This window comes from Vidua chalybeata, chromosome 3 (genome assembly GCF_026979565.1).
Source record: "Vidua chalybeata isolate OUT-0048 chromosome 3, bVidCha1 merged haplotype, whole genome shotgun sequence".
Classification (NCBI taxonomy): domain Eukaryota; kingdom Metazoa; phylum Chordata; class Aves; order Passeriformes; family Viduidae; genus Vidua; species Vidua chalybeata.
The window spans coordinates 111,785,636-111,803,297 of NC_071532.1; the positions used below are offsets into that span (position 1 = coordinate 111,785,636).

General features: G+C 47.2%; 1 protein-coding gene across 1 annotated transcript in view; it reads left to right on the forward strand.

The window, feature by feature from the left end:
- The window catches only part of ELP3 (elongator acetyltransferase complex subunit 3), an 89,615-nt gene that overhangs the window by 55,288 nt on the left and 16,665 nt on the right, over nucleotides 1–17,662 (forward strand). Inside the window, exons 10-14 of the mRNA XM_053937844.1 lie at nucleotides 3,364–3,557; nucleotides 8,332–8,422; nucleotides 10,934–10,999; nucleotides 15,124–15,351; nucleotides 16,785–16,866. Coding sequence (XP_053793819.1) covers nucleotides 3,364–3,557; nucleotides 8,332–8,422; nucleotides 10,934–10,999; nucleotides 15,124–15,351; nucleotides 16,785–16,866 — 661 coding nt within the window. The remainder of the gene's footprint in view (nucleotides 1–3,363; nucleotides 3,558–8,331; nucleotides 8,423–10,933; nucleotides 11,000–15,123; nucleotides 15,352–16,784; nucleotides 16,867–17,662) is intronic.

Here is a 17,662-nt window from a genome sequence, read left to right on the forward strand (position 1 = left end):
CAAAACCTGTTCAATGCCTCGAGAAAACTTCAAGGAGGGTTGATTTAGCAGCTTTGAAGTCGGTGGCGCTTCCATTTGGAATATTCTCCCTCCTCTGGGATTCGGAAATTTGGGATCTGTCCTCCCTGGGTCATCTTTAACCTCTCCCTCCGGAGCAGACGTGGATTAGCCCTGACTCAGCCTGGAGCTGATGGAAAACCTCCAGAGCTGCCATGGATGGTGGCCTCTGGAACAAATATTTTCGGAATTCAATTTGGCTTGGCAGGAAACGGCTCGGGAGGGTTTTTATCAGCCCGAGACACCTTTTAAGGTGTCTAATTAAAAAAAAACAAAACAAAACAAACAAACACAAGAAAAGGCTACAATTCCTCCTAAAGCTTGGCACGTGTTGGTATTTTCTGCTTCCTTTGTTTCAGGAGAAACTTAATCAAAAGCTGTTTGTGAATGGGGAAGGGTTAAGCCTTTAAATACTGGGATTTACAGGGACTGTCGGGAAAAGGGGCTGGGGAAGAACGGCGACGCCGCTCCCTTATCTCGTTTGAAATTAATTACTTGGGGGAATCAGCTCAGGAGAGTTTCGAGGAATTAACAGGGAAATCTGTGGGTTTTTAAAGGCCGCTGGGGAGCAGAATTATCAGCTGGGTTCGCGCTCGGACGTCAGCGGTGCGGAGGGGTGAAGGGACAGAATTCGAGAAAACGGGAATGCTGGTGAATCATTCCTGCTTCGGGATGACAGGGAATATCAACCCAGGCCCTGCCTGGAGTGGCTCATTGACCCCATCCTCACCTGAACTCCTCCATCCTCCCCCGCCTCGGTGCCAGGACACTCGGCCCGCTCACGTCCCCTCGCTCCTTCTCCGCGTTTTCCATCGACCGCCCACAGAAGGTGGAATTCTGCCCATTTGGGGTTGGCTGAGGACAGCCAGGATCGTTTTCCTGGCCCTCTGGGAGTTGGGTTTTCCCTCTCTTTGCATCCAGGGCTCGCTCGGAAGGAATTGAATTGATCCGTAAATCCAGCAGAAGCCTTGGAGCTGCCCCTGGATCCCTGGGAGTGTCCAAGGCCAGGCTGGACGGGGCTCGGAGCAGCCTGGGATGGTGGGAGGTGTTGGGGTTGGAATGGGATGAGCTTTGAGATCCCTTCCCACCCCAACCACTCTGATCCCACTGACTGTCCTTGCTCCAGGTGTCCCAGGCTGTGTCTGAGTGACTCCGGAGGCGGAGCTGCCTGGAAAACCGGTTCCATTTTCCACCTCTGTTTCCCTGGATGCTCCAGGCTGGATCCAGCCCTGGTTTGGGCAGGGAATCAGCCAGGAAAAACCTGGATTATTGCAATCCCCGACCTTCTTCCCATCCTGGTGCTGGATCTGGTGTGCCTTGGAGCTGAGCTGATCCATTCTGGGGGGTTTGGGTTTGGGAAGCGCGGGGAGCCACAGAGCTGCTGGGAGAGCTGGGAATGTTCAGCTGGAGAAAGGAAGGATCCAGGGAGATCTTGAAGCCCCTTCCCGAGGCTAAAGGGGCTCCAGGAGAGCTGGAGAGGGACCTGGGACAAGGGATGGAGGGACAGGACACAGGGAATGGCTGCCCACTGGGAAAGGGGAGATCGGGGTGGGATCTTGGGAAGGAATTCCTGGCTCGGAGGGGCTGGGCTGGAATTCCCAGAGAATCCCTGGATCCCTGGGAGTGTCCCAGGAAAGACTAGAGGAGCCTGGGATCAGGGAAGGTGTCAGGGTTGGAATGGGATGGGATTGAAAGTCTATGGATTCCATCCCAAACCATCCCGGGATTCCGGGATCCAGAACACTCAGGATCCATCCCGAGGCATTGGATGGAATTTAGGGATGGAAAAGGGAAGGGAGACCCTTCCTGGAGTCCCAAATTCCCAGTGAAGCCTCTTGAACCCAAAATTCCTTTCTAGAGAGGAGCTGGGATGGGGATGGATCCAATGCCAGGCTGGGAGAGCTGGGAATGGAGGGAATTCCCTGGAAAGGGGAGGAATTTGGGAAGGAATTCCCGGCTGGGCTGAAATTCCCAGAGAATCCCTGGGAGTGTCCAGGGAAAGGTTGGAGCCGCCTGGGATAGCGGGAGGTGTTGGGGTTGGAATGGGATGGGATTTGAGGTCCCTTCCCACCCAAACCATTCCAGGATTCCATGATTCCATGACAATGTGTGACAGTTTGTCCCAGCACAGCCTTGGGGCAGCAGCTGCTGGGGCCACGGCAGCCACTGACTCACCTGATCCAACTGGGAATTCCCGTTCCTGCGGGAATGCCCCGCTGGAGAGGGGTCAAGTGAGCAACCAGGAATAAATCCGGGCTCTAACCCAGGATCAGATCTGGTGTAACGAGGCCGTGACCTCGCTTAAATCCATTCAATCCTTGCTTGGCCCTGGGTGCCCTGCCTGGCTCCTGATTTCACTTTTCCTTTAAATCCATTCAATCCTTGCTTGGCCCTGGGTGCCCTGCCTGGCTCCTGGTTTCACTTTTCCTTTAAATCCATTCAATCCTTGCTTGGCCCTGGGTGCCCTGCCTGGCTCCTGATTTCACTTTTCCTTTAAATCCATTCAATCCTTGCTTGGCCCTGGGTGCCCTGCCTGGCTCCTGATTTCACTTTTCCTTTAAATCCATTCAATCCTTGCTTGGCCCTGGGTGCCCTGCCTGGCTCCTGATTTCACTTTTCCTTTAAATCCATTCAATCCTTGCTTGGTTCAGGGTGCCCTGCCTGGCTCCTGATTTCACTTCTCCTTTGTCCGAATGATTTAATTTTAATCGTCAATCCCCAAATTTAATCTGGGAAAAACCCAGCCTGCGTGCTCCGTGTGGGATTCAGGCAGGGAAATCCGAGCTGCGCTTCATCCTGCCGTTCTCTGGGCTCGCTCAGAGTGGAGAATGACACAGAAAAACAGAACAAATCTGTTTTTTCTCCATTGCTATTCCAATGCTGTGTCCCAGACACGTTGATTAATCTTGGGACGCGGCGTGCCGAGACGGAAGATCGGCACGCTCATCCCTATTGTTCTAATTCCGGAGTCTGGACAATAAATGGTGCAATGTCCATGGAATTCACGCTGGAAAATACAAGGAAAGCGCAGACTTGACTCGTTCTGGTGTTGTGTGGCCTCCTCTTCAAATCTAGGACAGACTTTTCATTTCCAAAAACGCCACAAACCCAAAAATACTCACAGCTCGCCCTAAGCCAGGAATTCTCAGTAATTCCCATATTTACAACGGCAAAACCCCTCTGGAAACGAGTTCAGCCAAAGCTCCCAATCCCAGCAAACGTTTGCTTTGCCCCTTTTTTTTTTTACTTCTTTTGGCTCTTTTTGATTTGAATTTTTTTTGTTGTTGTTTTTGTTTCTTTTTCCAGGAGTTTTTTGAGAACCCCGCGTTCCGCCCCGACGGGATGAAGCTCTACCCCACGCTGGTGATCCGCGGCACCGGGCTCTACGAGCTCTGGAAAACCGGGAGATACCGGAGTTACCCCCCCAGCACCCTGGTGGATCTGGTGGCCAGGATCCTGGCCCTGGTGCCGCCCTGGACGCGCGTGTACCGTGTCCAGAGGTAATTCCCGCCTGGAATCATCTCCTCGCTGCTCCTGGGACCATTCTTTAATTACAGCCCGGTCTGACTCGGCCTTCGTTATCTCCCAGCCTCAATCGCTAATTGAGGAAAGGTCTTAGAGCTGCCCCCTCTCTGTGTGGGCGGGAAAGGCCAAGTGGGATGGGGAGGTGGGAAATTGGGAAACGCACAGAAAATTCCGGAGGCGCCGCTTCCGCCGCCGGCCGGGGACAGCTCGCAGGGCTGGGAGGATCCTTAGGGATAATGGGTGGGTAATTAATGGGATGGATCCCGTGATGGATAGTTAATTGGGTGGATCCTGTGATGGGTAATTAATGGGATGGATCCTGTGGTGGATAATGGGATGGATTCCTTGATGGATAATGGGATGGATCCCATGATGGGTAATTAATTGGATAGATTTCATGGTGGATAATGGGATGGATCCCGTGATGGATAATGGGTGGATCCTGTGATAGATAATTAATGGGATGGATCCTGTGGTGGATAATTGGATGGATCCCAGGATGGATAATTAATTGGATGGATCCCATGATGGATCCTGTGATGGATAATTGGGTGGATCCCATGATGGATAATGGGTGGATCCTGTGATGGGTAATTAATTGGATAGATCCCGTGATGGATAATTGGATGGACTCCAGGATGGATAATTAATTGGATACATCCTGTGATGGATAATTAATTGGATAGATCCCACGACGGATAATTGGGTAGATCCCATGATGGATAATGGGTGGATCCCATGATAGATAATTAATTGGATGGATCCCATGATGGATAATTGGATGGATCCCAGGATGGATTAGGGGTGGATCCCAGGATGGGTAATTAATTGGATAGATCAGTGATGGATAATGGGTGGATCCCATGATAGATAATTAATTGGTGGCTGCTCTGATGGATAATTAATTGGATGGATCCGTGATGGATAATTGGATGGATCCCGTGATGCATAATTAATTGGATGGATCCATGATGGATAATTGGATGGATCCTAGGATGGATAATTAATTGGATGGATCCATGATGGATAATGGGTGGATCCCAGGATGGATAATTAATTGGATGGCTGCTCTGATGGATAATTAATTGGATGGATCCGTGATGGATAATTGGATGGATCCCGTGATGGATAATTAATTGGATGGATCCATGATGGATAATGGGTGGATCCCAGGATGGATAATTAATTGGATAGATCAGTTATGGATAATGGGTGGATCCCATGATAGATAATTAATTGGATGGCTGCTCTGATGGATAATTAATTGGATGGATCCGTGATGGATAATTGGATGGATCCCGTGATGGATAATTAATTGGATGGATCCATGATGGATAATGGGTGGATCCCATGATGGATAATTAATTGGATGGCTGCTCTGATGGATAATTAATTGGGTGGATCCCGTGATGGATAGTTAGTTAATTGGATAGATCCAGTGATGGATAATGGGATGAAAGAAAACGAGGAGCAGCCTTGCATGGGATGGGGCAGGAAATTTGGGAATTTTTGGTCAGGGCTGGGGTTCCAGAGCAGCTTCCCCACTGTCTTTACAACGTCCCATTTTTTTTTCACGGCACCATCAGGATCCAAATCCAGCAGGATTTTAGATTTTATTCTTCAGGGTGGCAGGAATTCCCAGCCCAGCAGGTCTTTCCCAAAGGAATTCAGGCCTGGAAAAGGCTTTGCTGGTGCTGCTTTGCCTCCATCCAGTTGTGATATTCCCGTTTTCCTGCTGCCTGGCACTTTTTCGTGGAAATCTCGGATTTTTACCCCTCCAGTGCAAAGTCCTGGAATTCTTACTCAGCTCTAAATCGCTTTTGGTGACGCTGTGGGAGTTAGGAGCAGAAGAAAGGACAAAACCAAGATTCCCAAATCATGGAATCACAGATATCCCCAGTATCCCATCCTAAATCATCCATGGGCTGCTCCCAGCACGGATTTGGGGAGCGGCTTTGAACTGAGAGGAGGTTTAGATCAAAAACTGGGATTAAATATTGGGAAAGAATTCCTCCCTGAGGGGGGTGGGGAGGGGCTGGGCTGGAATTCCCAGGGAAACTGAGGCTGCTCCATCCCTGGAAGTGTCCAGGGAAAGCTTGGATGGGGTTTGGAGCACCCTGGGATGGGATTTAAGGTCCCTTCCCACCCAAATCATTCCAGGGCTCCACGATGCCGAGCTCTGAGAGCCTCTCTTGGTGATCCTTGTTTCCCTGGCACCGGATTTTGAGGAAAATCCAGGAGCTCCCCGTGTTTGTGCCCATCCCAAGCCCAGAAAAATCAGTTTTGTATTGAGCAGGGGAGGCCCCACTCATAAAACACCACCAAAAAAATCTCCCTGCTCCGGGAAATCCGGTGGAATGGTGTGGGAAAGGTGGAAGTTGTTTAAAATCCTGTGGATGCCCGTTTTGATGATCTTTGAGGTCTTTTCCAACCTTAATAATTCCACGATTCCGTGAAATTGGGGTTTTTTTAAAAAAAATGAGCTGCTGCTAACGAGTGCTTGGAGGAGAAGGCATCTCTCAGGCTGATCCTGAATCCCACATTTATCCTGAATATTTGGGATCCTCATCATCCCCACGGCGCTGCGGAGGTGGAAAACGACGGGAGGGGCATCACCCACCTCCAGGGGTTTTATTTTTCCTTGGATTTCGGTGGTTTTTTATGGATTTCCCTCTCGCTCTGATGATGGGGAGGTGGAAAAACGAGGAGATAAAATCTTTTCCTGGGAATGGAGCTGAGCCAGATGCAGAATTCCCCCGGAAGTTCCAATCAGCTGCTCCACAAGAAAACCCAAGGAATGCAAAAGTTGGGGAAACAGGAGAATTAAATAATCTCCTGGCAAATTGCTCCTTAACTGTAGTGAGGTCAGCATTTATCCCCCCGTATCCCGAATTTATTTGGATTTTAACGAGTCCCGGTGGTCGGAGTTGGTCTGGGTGCTCCTGGCGATCCCAAGTGGGCATGGAAAACCCATTCCTTGCTTTTTTTCCCTGCTTTTCCCCCATCCAATTTTCATTTCCTTGGCCCCCCAGCGGGCGGATGAGCGGCTCTGGGTTGTAATCCACCTTTTATTTGTGGGATTTTGGTTACAATTCCCTGGATTTTAGCTAAAAACCCGGGTCAGGAGCGCGTCAGGATTATTTTATCTGTGTTCCTGGAGGGAAAATCCCGCCAGCCTGGCGTTTCTGGAGCTGTTCCATAGTGGTTATTCCCTGGATTATCCCTGTGGAGCCGAGTGTCCTCCAGTCACCACGCGAAGCGCTCGTTTTTTCCCCAAATTGCAGCTTTTTGGAGGGAATTTCGTAGCCTCTGCAGGGTCTTTATTTACTCAGAGAAATCCCTGGATAAAGGATCTCTCTGGTTAAGGAATTTTCCTTGGAGTTCTGGGCAGGACACGAGGAATCATCCCCAGATCCTGTGGATTTATAGGGAAAAAAAAAAAAAAAAAAAAAACAACAAATCCTTTTTTCCTTTTCCCAGGGAAAGCTTGGAGGGGCAGGACACAGGGAATGGGATGGGTGGGATTTTGGGAATCCCCGTCCCTGGAACTGTCCCAGCAGAGGTCGGATGGGGCTTGGAGCAGCCTGGGAATGTGGAATGGGGTCGGGATGGGATTTAAGGTCCTTTCCAGCCCTTTAATTTTGTTCTATAAAGTAAAAGAAATTTTTTTTTCCCTTTCCCAGGTTTAGGACCCTTTAATTCCTTTATTTTTTCACCCAGTTCCTGCCAAACCCAGGAATTGTCCATGAGTGGGAAGGAAAATCCAGCAGGAATTCATTCCACAGAGCTCTGCAGGGTGGAGGGGGATGGCAAACCAGCAGGGATTGATCAGCTAATCAATTAATTAATCAATTACAGCCCCAAATTCCCTGAGCATCCCCCGCTCCGGGTGGGATTTTTGGGATATTCAGCTGAGGAAAAGGAAGGAAAACTCCCCCAGGAATGTTTGGGAGCAGCCTGGTGCAGAGCTGAATTCCCTGTCCCTGATTTCCTGGGAAATCTGAGGGATTTTGGATGAACAGGTGGAATTTTGTCAGTGGGCTGGGATGAGCCAACATCGGGATCCTTCTTTTTTAGGGAAAGGAGGATTTCTGCATCGGGATCAACCTTGGAAATCCTCCTTTCCCTGAAAAGAAGGATCCCAATTTCCTCATCCCTTGGAAGCCACTTGAGAGGCCAAATTTGCTCCCAAATTCCCTTGGAGATCTTCAGGTTCCAGCTCTCCTCAGGCTGGGATTCCCATTCCCGTGGGAATCCCCTGGAACTCCCAGCAGGACTTTGCTGCTCACAACTCTCCCCCTTTTTAAGGGAAATCCCAAAATCCCACTATGAAAAAGTTGTAATTCTGATGGATTTTCCCCAAATTTCCCAATTTCTGATCTCCAGCAGCAGATGATGAACAGCTGGATGATCCCTTTTTTTTTCCTCCCGGATTCCCAAGTGAAGAACTGAGAGAAAAACCCCATTTTTTTTAGGATTTCTAAAGATTTATATTCAATTTTTTTTTACTCTATGACTTCTTCTTTTCATTGTTCTTAATTTCTCATTTTCACTTTCCCCTTCGTTTTCCTCCTGCTTTTATTTGTTTATTTTATTTCTAATTCAACCAAAGCCTTCAAACCAAAGGAATTCGGCGAATTCGGGATTCAGCAATTCGGGATTTTGGCCTAATGATGTTTTTTGGTGAATTCCCTGCTAATTCAGCTGTTTAAAAATTTGGATTTTCCTGGTTTTTTTTTTTTTTTGCAGGGATATCCCGATGCCTCTGGTCAGCTCCGGGGTGGAGCACGGGAACCTGAGGGAGCTCGCCCTGGCCAGGATGAAGGACCTTGGGACACAGGTAAATTAAAAAAAAAAAAAAAAAAAACTAATAATAATTTAAAATATGTTACAAAATAGCTTATAAACAATTTCTATTTATTTCAATGAAATATAGTAAAATACTTAATGGTTATTTTTAAAAATAACAAATAATGAAGAAAAATCCTCGCTGGTTGTGGTGAGGGAGAGCTGATGGCTCCACCCAAATCGGGAGATGAAACCCCAAAATAACCAGATTTGGCATAAAAAATACCAAAATAACCAGATTTGGCTTTAAAAAAAACCCAAATGAAGCAGATTTGGCTTTAAAAAGTCCCAAAAGAACCAGATTTGGCTTAAAAAAACCCCAAAAGAACCAGATTTGGCTTAAAGAAAAACCCAAATGAAGCAGATTTGGCTTAAAAAAACCCCAAAAGAACCAGATTTGACTTAAAAAAAAACCCAAATGAAGCAGATTTGGCTTAAAAAACCCAAATGAAGCAGATTTGGCTTTAAAAAATCCCAAAAGAACCAGATTTGGCTTTAAAAAAAACCCCAAAAGAACCAGATTTGGCTTTAAAAAATCCCAAAAGAACCAGATTTGGCTTTAAAAAACCCCAAAAGAACCAGATTTGGCTTTTAAAAAACCCCAAATGAAGCAGATTTGGCTTTTTAAAAACCCCCAAAAAAAGCAAATTTGGCTTAAAAAAAAACCAAACCAAAAGAACCAGATTTGGCTTTAAAAAACCCAAAAGAACCAGATTTGGCTTTTAAAAAACCAAAAAAGAACCAAGTTTGGCTTAAAAAAACCCCAAAGGAAGCAGATTTGGCTTAAAAAAAAACCCAAAAGAACCAGATTTGGCTTAAAAAAACCCCAAAAGAACCAGATTTGGCTTTAAAAACCCCAAAAGAACCAGATTTGGCTTTAAAAACCCCAAAGAAGCAGATTTGGCTAAAAAAATCCCAAAAGAACCAGATTTGGCTTTTAAAAAACACCAAAAGAAACAGATTTGGCTTAAAAAAATCCCAAAAGAACCAGATTTGGCTTTAAAAAAAACCCAAATGAACCAGATTTGCCTTTTAAAAAAACCCAACAGAACCAGATTTGGCTTTAAAAAAACCAAAAAAGAACCAAATTTGCCTTAAAAAACCACCAAAATAACCAGATTTGGCTTTAAAAAAACCCAAAAGAAGCAGATTTGCCTTTTAAAAAACCCCAAAAGAAGCAGATTTGGCTTAAAAGGCTTTAAAAAAAACCCAAAACCCCAAATTACCGAGTGAAAACCACCTCACTGAGAAGCTGCTTTTGTCTGGGTGAGTTTCAGTTTCCCTCTTCCACCCTTCTCCTGAGTACACCTGGAAAAGGGGAGGTGAAATCCCTTTTTTTTCCCCTTTTTCCAATTTTTTTCCCTTTTTTTCCCCATTTTTTCCTCATTTTTTCCCATTTTTTCCCCATTTTCCCCCCATTTTTTCCTATTTTTCCCATTTTTCCCCATTTTCCCCCACTTTCCCCATTTTTTCCCCCATTTTTTCCCCATTCTTTGGAGCGGAATTGGAGCCCTGAAATCAGAGGGAAAAGGGGGAGAAAATTCCTTTTAAAATTTTCCTGCCTTTCTCTTTCCCACACATTTACCTGAGGGAAGAGCTGGAGAGAAACGCTCACATCTGAATCCCATCCCAAAGAATTCCCGGACACTCAGGATCCATCCCGAGGGATTTTTTATGAGATTTGGGGATGGAAAAAGGAAGGGAGACCTTTCCTGGAGTCCCAGATTCCCAAGGAATTCCTGAAATTCCTTCCCGGAGAGGAGTTGGGAAGGGGATGGATCCAAGGGCAGGCTGGGAGGGCCGGGAATGGAGGGAATTCCTTGGGAAAATGGGGAGGAATTTGGGAAGGGATTCCTGAGGTATCCCAGTTATCCCAAAAAAAACCCAAATCCCAGAAAAAGAACCCCAAATCCCCAAAAAATAAAAATCCCCAAATCCCACAGAAAACATCAAATCCCCAAAAAAGTTCCTCAAAAATCCCGAAAAAACCTTCAAATTTGGGAAGGAATTCCCGGCTGGGCTGGAATTCCCAGAGAATCCCTGGGAGTGTCCAAGGAAAGGTTGGAGCAGCCTGGGATGGTGGGAGGTGTTCCTGGAAGGGGATATTTGGGATTTCTGGAAGGGGATATTTGGGATTTCTGGAAGGGGATATTTGGGATTCCCGGTTTTCCTTGAAAACGAAGTCGCAGGCCGGTGAAATCCCAAACTCTTTGTTCAAGGATCCAGGTGTTCCCGATGTTTCCCGGTTCCCGGAGTTATTTTTCCCGGGATGTTTCCTTTCCCTCCAGGCCCTGCAGGTTGGGAATTTTCCCTCAGGCCTTGACTTTTCCCAGTTTTCCCTTCACCATTCCCCGAGGCGGATCGGGGGCGGTCCCACGAGCGATTCCCCCCTTGGGAATTCACCCCTGCAGCTCCTCCTCGCGGTTTGGAACGCGGAATTTTCTGGAATTTTCCGTGCTCAGAGCTTCCCTTCCCTCCCCTCCCGTCCCCATTTTTCCCGCAGTGCCGCGACGTGAGGACGAGGGAGGTCGGAATTCAGGAAATCCACCACAAAGTGAGGCCCTACCAGGTAAAAATTCCCTTTCTTTTTTTTTTTCCTCCCCAATTCCCGAGGAAATCCACGGATCAGAGTTCAATAAACCAACCACGGCCGTGGGGGCGGGGTGTTTGCACTTCCATAAAATTCCCAACCTCCCCTTTTCCCCCTCCCCCTCCGTTAAAATCGGGATTTGGGAAATCCAGCAGCGCCCTGTGTCCGTTGGGAATAAGAACGGTGAATTCCGAGCTTTTTTGGGTGAGTTTCCACGGTTTTTAGGCAAACGGGGTCTATTTAAATACGCATTTGTGTGGGGGAAAATGTGTATTAAAATGCATATATAAATAGAAATGAATATATGCATATATATCTATTAATATAGAAAAATATCTATAAAATATATGCTATATTTTTATATATTATATACATTTTAATGTATTTATTGTACCTATTTATATATATAATATAATATATAACATATATTCTATATAATATATAATATATATTATATTCTATATAATATATTATATTATATTATATTATATATTATATATTATATATTATATATTATATTATATATTATATATTATATATTATATATTATATATTATATACAATATATGTTATATATTATATATTATATATTATATATTATAATATATATTATAATATATATTATAATATATATTATATATTATATATTATATGTTACATATTATATGTTACATATTATATAAAATATAGTATGTGTATATATTATATATTTTTATATAATATATAAAAAAATATATAAAATACATTAAAATATATAAATATTGATAGCTAATAATTAATATATTTTATATAATAATATATAAAGAAATAGATCTTATATATATAATTATATTATGTATATATATATATAATATACATAATATATTATATTTAAATAAATAACGATATCTGAATGTGCATTTCATTTTCATTTAGCACACACGGGGTGGTTTCCATCCCCAGAATCCCAAAATAATCCATAAAAAAATGGTTTGGCTCACGGGAGGGAAAGGAAATTGTGCACTGCTGGATTGAGGCATCGCCTTCAGGAAATTCCAGAGTCCTGGAATGCTTTGGGCTGGAAGGGACGAACCTGGGAATTTCCATATCCCAGGAATATCCATGTCCCGGGAATTTCCACATCCTGGAAATTTCCATATCCCAGAAATTTCCATATCCTGGGAATTTCCGTGTCCTGGGAATATCCATATCCTGGGAATTTCCATATCCTGGGATTTTCCGTGTCCTGGGAATATCCATATCCTGGGAATTTCCATGTTCTGGGAATATCCATGTCCTGGGAATTTCCACATCCTAGAAATTTCCATATCCCAGAAATTTCCATATCCCGGGAATTTCCATATCCTTGGAATTCCCATATCCTAGAAATTTACATGTCCTGGGAATTTCCATATCCTGGGAATTTCCATACTCTGGAGATTTCCATGTCCCGGGAATTTCCTCATCCTGGAAATTTCCATATCCCGGGAATTTCCATGTGCCGGGAATTCCCTCTTCCTGTTCCTTTGCTGACGTTCAGGAAGCACCGAAGCGATTCTGGATTTTGCCCTTCTACTTCCAATGAGTTTCATTCCAGCAGGAATTGTTGGGGTGCTGGGAAAAAGCTGGATCAGGGAGCCGCTTCCAAACCCCTCTCCCGATCCCAATTCCCAAACCGAGACACAAATTCCTGAAGTTGCTCTTCATTCCCGCTTCGGAATTCCGCCGATTCCTCGGGCTTCAGGGAGTTCGGTGCCAGAGTTTGGAGAATCTCCGCCGAGTTCAGCAGCTGGAGGATTTCTCCAGTCAGAGATTCCAGGGAATTTTATTCTCCTTTCCTCCTCCATGAGGAGTGAATTTGTATAGGAATGCACAAAAATCCCAAAAAAATCACCCCGTTCTTCCCAGATTCCCGCGGGAACCGAGGCTGCCCAGACTCCCGGGAATGGGGAATCCACCGGGAATCTCTTCCTGATCCGATTGAGATTGTAAATCTGGGGAGGGGGAGCCCACAGCAGACCTCATCCCGCTCATCCCGGGCTTTTCCAAGCGGAAAATTCCCTTTGTTCGGCTCCCGCGGGCGAGTGAGTGCCAGGCAGGAGCGGGAATCCCGGGAAAACAAACCGGGAGCGTTTTTCCGTGGATATTTGTGGGGGCTTTGTAAACGAACAGCATCATCCCCGTGACGGGATCCTGGCACGGCTCAGCTTAATTAATCGCCGCCTCTAATTAACGGCGCCGCGCCTTCCTCTCCGGGGCGGGGTTCCGTGACAAAATCCTGGATTTCGGGAGCCGATTTGGGGCGGATTTTCCGTGTCTGGGTTCTTATGGAGCTGCCTTTTCCGTCGGGAGCGGAGGGAGGGGTTGGGAAGGCTCCAAAATGAAATTCCTGCTGCGAGGAGACGTCGGAGGGACGGATCCGACCAGGGTCGGATCCCAATTCCTGGAAAACAGAGGGATTCCGTGGGGATAACGAGGAATAAATCAAGCACGTTTTTGGGGGCTGGTTTGGGTCCAGAAAAGTTCCAGACATTTAACGGGATTTCACAGGGAAAAGGGGTGGTTTAGGGACGGGGAATTGTCCCTGAAGTGTCCAGGTTCAGCGTGGATGGGTTTGGAGCAGTCTGGGATAGTGGCAGGCGTCCCTGGTGGAACGGGGTGGGATTTGGGATCTCCTCCCGCCCAACCCAGTCTGGGATTGAGCGGTGATTCCGGGAGTGGCACTGGGGACTGGAATGGGACCCGGGGGTGATCCCTGAGGGGCCTGATCCCGATTCCTGGAAAACAGAGGGATTCCGTGGGGATAACGGGGAACAGAGCACATTTTGGAGCTGGTCTGGGTTAAAGGTTTCAAGGAGCTGCCTCACATTTAATGGGATTTCACAGGGAAAAGGGGAACAGCTCTGGCCAGGGAGGGATCGGGGACAGGGAATTGTCCCTGGAATGTTCAGGGACAGCCCGGACGGGCTTGGAGCAACCTGGGATCAGGGAAAGTGTCGGGGTGGGAATGGGATGGGATTGAAGCTCCAGGGATCCCATCCCAAACCATTGGGAGATTCCAGGATTGAGGACATTCAGAATTCATCCCGAGGGATTTTTATGGAATTTGGGGATGGCAGAGGGAAGGGAAGACCCTTCCGGGAGTCCCCAGTTCCCAGGGAAGCCCCTAGATCCCAAAATTCCTTCCCACAGAGGAGTTGAGATGGGGATGGATCCAAGGCCAGGCTGGAAGAGCTGGGAATGGAGGGAATTCCCTGGGAAAGGGGAGCTTAGGGTGGGATTTGGGCTGGAATTCCCGGCTGGGCTGGAATTCCCAGAGAATCCCTGGATCACCCTGGAATGACAGAAGGTGTCCTGGGAATGGGATGGGATTGAAGGTCCCTTCCCACCCAGACCATTCCATGACTCTGTGCCAGAGGTCACCATGGGGAATCCCAGCAGTGGCATTCCCATCTGGAATTAAATTGGCTTTAGGGAAGCTCTTCCTGTTTGCTGGGAAGAATATTAATGAATCCATGGAATCGGCTTCGGTCTCCCCACACATTTTCCTTTTTTCCCTCCTTTTCCTCCTCGTTCATCCCGCTCCTGGATCCGTGGAGCTGATCCGTCGGGATTATGTGGCCAATTCTAAATTCCCACCTGGAATCAAACTGGCTTTAGGGAATCCCTTCCTGTCTGCTCATATTTGCGGATCCACGGAATCAGCTTCGCTGTCACATTTTCCTTTTTTCCCTCCTTTTCCTCCTCGTCCATCCCGCTCCCGGACCTGTGGAGCTGATCCATTGGGATTATGTGTTCAATTCCAAATTCCCACCTGGAATCAAACTGGCTTTGGGCAATCCCTTCCTGTCTGCTCTGAGCCATATTTGTGGATCCACGGAATCGGCTTCGCTCTCACATTTTCTTTTATCCCTCTTTTCGTCCTCATCCATCCCGCTCCCAGATCAGGTGGAGCTGATCTCTTGGGATTACGTGGCCAATTCCGAACTCCCTCCTGGAATCAAACTGGCTTTAGGGAATCCCTTCCTGTCTGCTCATATTTTTGGATCCACAGAATCGGCTCCGCTCTCACATTTTCCTTTTATCCCTCTTTTCCCTCCTTGTCCATCCCGCTCCCGGACCAGGTGGAGCTGATCCGTCGGGATTACGTGGCCAACGGGGGCTGGGAGACCTTCCTGTCCTACGAGGATCCCGAGCAGGACATCCTGGTGGGGCTCCTGCGCCTGCGGAAATGCTCCCCGGAGTCCTTCCGCCCCGAGCTCAAGGGCGGCGTCTCCATCGTCCGGGAATTGCACGTCTACGGCAGCGTGGTGCCCGTCAGCAGCCGGGATCCCTCCAAATTCCAGCACCAGGTACTCCCCCAGCATTCCCAGATTTCCCTCTGCTCCCGCCTCCTCGTTCCCATCCTCGTTCCATCTCTTTCCCCACCCCCCCCCCCAAAAAAAAAAAAAAATTGGAGTTTTATTGAATTCCGCTCATTTGCTCTGAGTTGGGATAGAGCCAGGATGGGATTTTGAGCTCCTTTTTGCTGGAATTCTGCTGCTTCCCTTTTTTTTTTTTTTTTTTTTTTTTTTTCCCAATGGGATCACGTTCCAGCCATTTCAGGAGTTCTGAGATTTAAAAAGTTTCCATAAAATTTTTTAAAATTCCTTTCTGGATGCTCCCGGAGCTGCTTCATTCCCAGCCCTCAGGAGCCTTTGGATTTCCTTTGTTAATTAATTCCTGCTCAGTGGGGGAATTCCACTGGAATTTCCTGGAATCCACAGCAATTCCCTTTGGGAAGGGGAGGTCGGGTTCGGTGCTGCCCAGGTTTCTTCCAAAGGGACTTTAGTGGGATGGGCTCTTCCTGCTGGATCAGAATTCCCAGGAATCCGTGGCTGCCCCTGGATCCCTGTGAGTGTCCCAGGAAAGGTTGGAGCACCCTGGGATCGTGGGAAGTGTCGGGGTTGGAATGGGATGGGGTTTAAGGTCCCTTCCCAAACCAGTCTGGAATTATGACACCCAAATTTCTTTCCTTGGACACTCCCAGGGATCCAGGGATTCTCTGGGAATTCCAGTCCCTCCCCACCCTCCCAGCCAGGAATTTCTTCCCAAGATCCCACCCCAAGCTCCCCTTTCCCAGGGAATTCCCTCCATTCTCAGCTCTCCCAGCCTGGCCTTGGATCCATCCCCATCCCGACTCCTCTCCGGGAAGGAATTCCAGGAATTCCTGGGAATTCGGGACTCCAGGAAGGGTCTCCCTTCCCCTTTCCATCCCCAAGTTTCATAAAAATCCCTCAGGATGGATCCTGAGTGTCCTGGATCCCAGAATCCCAGAATAGTTTGGGATGAGATCAGTGGATCTTCAATCCCATCCCATTCCCACCCCAAAATCCTGGGATTTTCCAACCTTTCCTTGGACACTCCCAAGGATTCTCTGGGAATTCCATCCCAGCCAGGAATTTCTTCCCCATATCCCAGCTATCCCTGCCCTCCGGCACTGGGAATTTCCAGTTTAACATTCCAGGACGATTTCCCATCAGGGGATTTGACCCCGTCCCGCTTCTGCCATGGAGAACCCGTCAGACCCTGGAAGTTCGGGTGAATAATTCCACGGCGAGGAGAAAAATTCCCTGAGGAATTCATTGTTGACCTCAATCCTGCAATATTCCCGATCATTCCCGTGCCAGAAATCCGGATTTTTTTGGAACCCATCTTCGCGTTCTTGCCCGTGGCTTCTGTTTTGACAGAACTTTCCTTTTTTTAATTTTTTTTTTTTTAAATCCCGTTATTTCTGCCATTCCAGGGATTTGGAATGTTGCTGATGGAGGAGGCGGAGAGGATCGCCAAGGAGGAGCACGGAGCACGGAAAATTGCCGTAATTTCAGGTATTTTTGTTTATCCCTTGGGGATTTTTTCAGGATATTTTTATCTTAATCTGAAAATAACCCCACTGCTGGGAGCACTCCTCGGGTCAAGGGAGGATGCATCCGGAATTATCCTGGAGAAAGGAGCTGGGAGAAAAAGCTGGGAAAATTCCCATTTTTCCCAACACTGGGGACAGCAGAGGGACAATTCTGGGCTGGAATGGATGGGATTTTGGGAGCTCAGGGAAGCTTTTCCAGGTGGATGGAACCATGGAATATCCGGGATCCTGCAATCCCTGCTGGAGCTTTGGGAATGTGGCCATTCCCTGGGGAGCTGTTCCACCCTCTGGAATATAATAACTTAATATTAATTATCGTATTGGGGAATGACGGGCAGAGGAATTCCTGTTGCCGTAAGAATTTTAGGGGATTTCACAGCGGAGCTCTGATCCAGAGGGGTTTTTTTTTGGAAAAAAATCCTCGTTTTCTGCTGCCCCACCAAAAAAACCAAAAAAAACCCCAAAAAGCAGAAATCCACAGCTGACCAGCTCCCTGTCAAAATCCAGGATCTAAAATCCCGGGATTTTCATGGATCATGAAATGATGAGGGTAAGAGTGAGAGTGGGGACAACATGCAGGAGGAGCCGGATGCTCCCAGGGGAATTTTCTGGATTTTCTGGATAGGTTTGCTTGTTGTTCCCAGAGCAGCTGTGGATGCTCCATCCCTGGAAGTGTCCAGGGAAAATTTGGAACAATCTGGGATGGTGTGGGAGGTGTCGGGGTTGGAGTGGGATGGGATTTAAGGTCCCTTCCCACC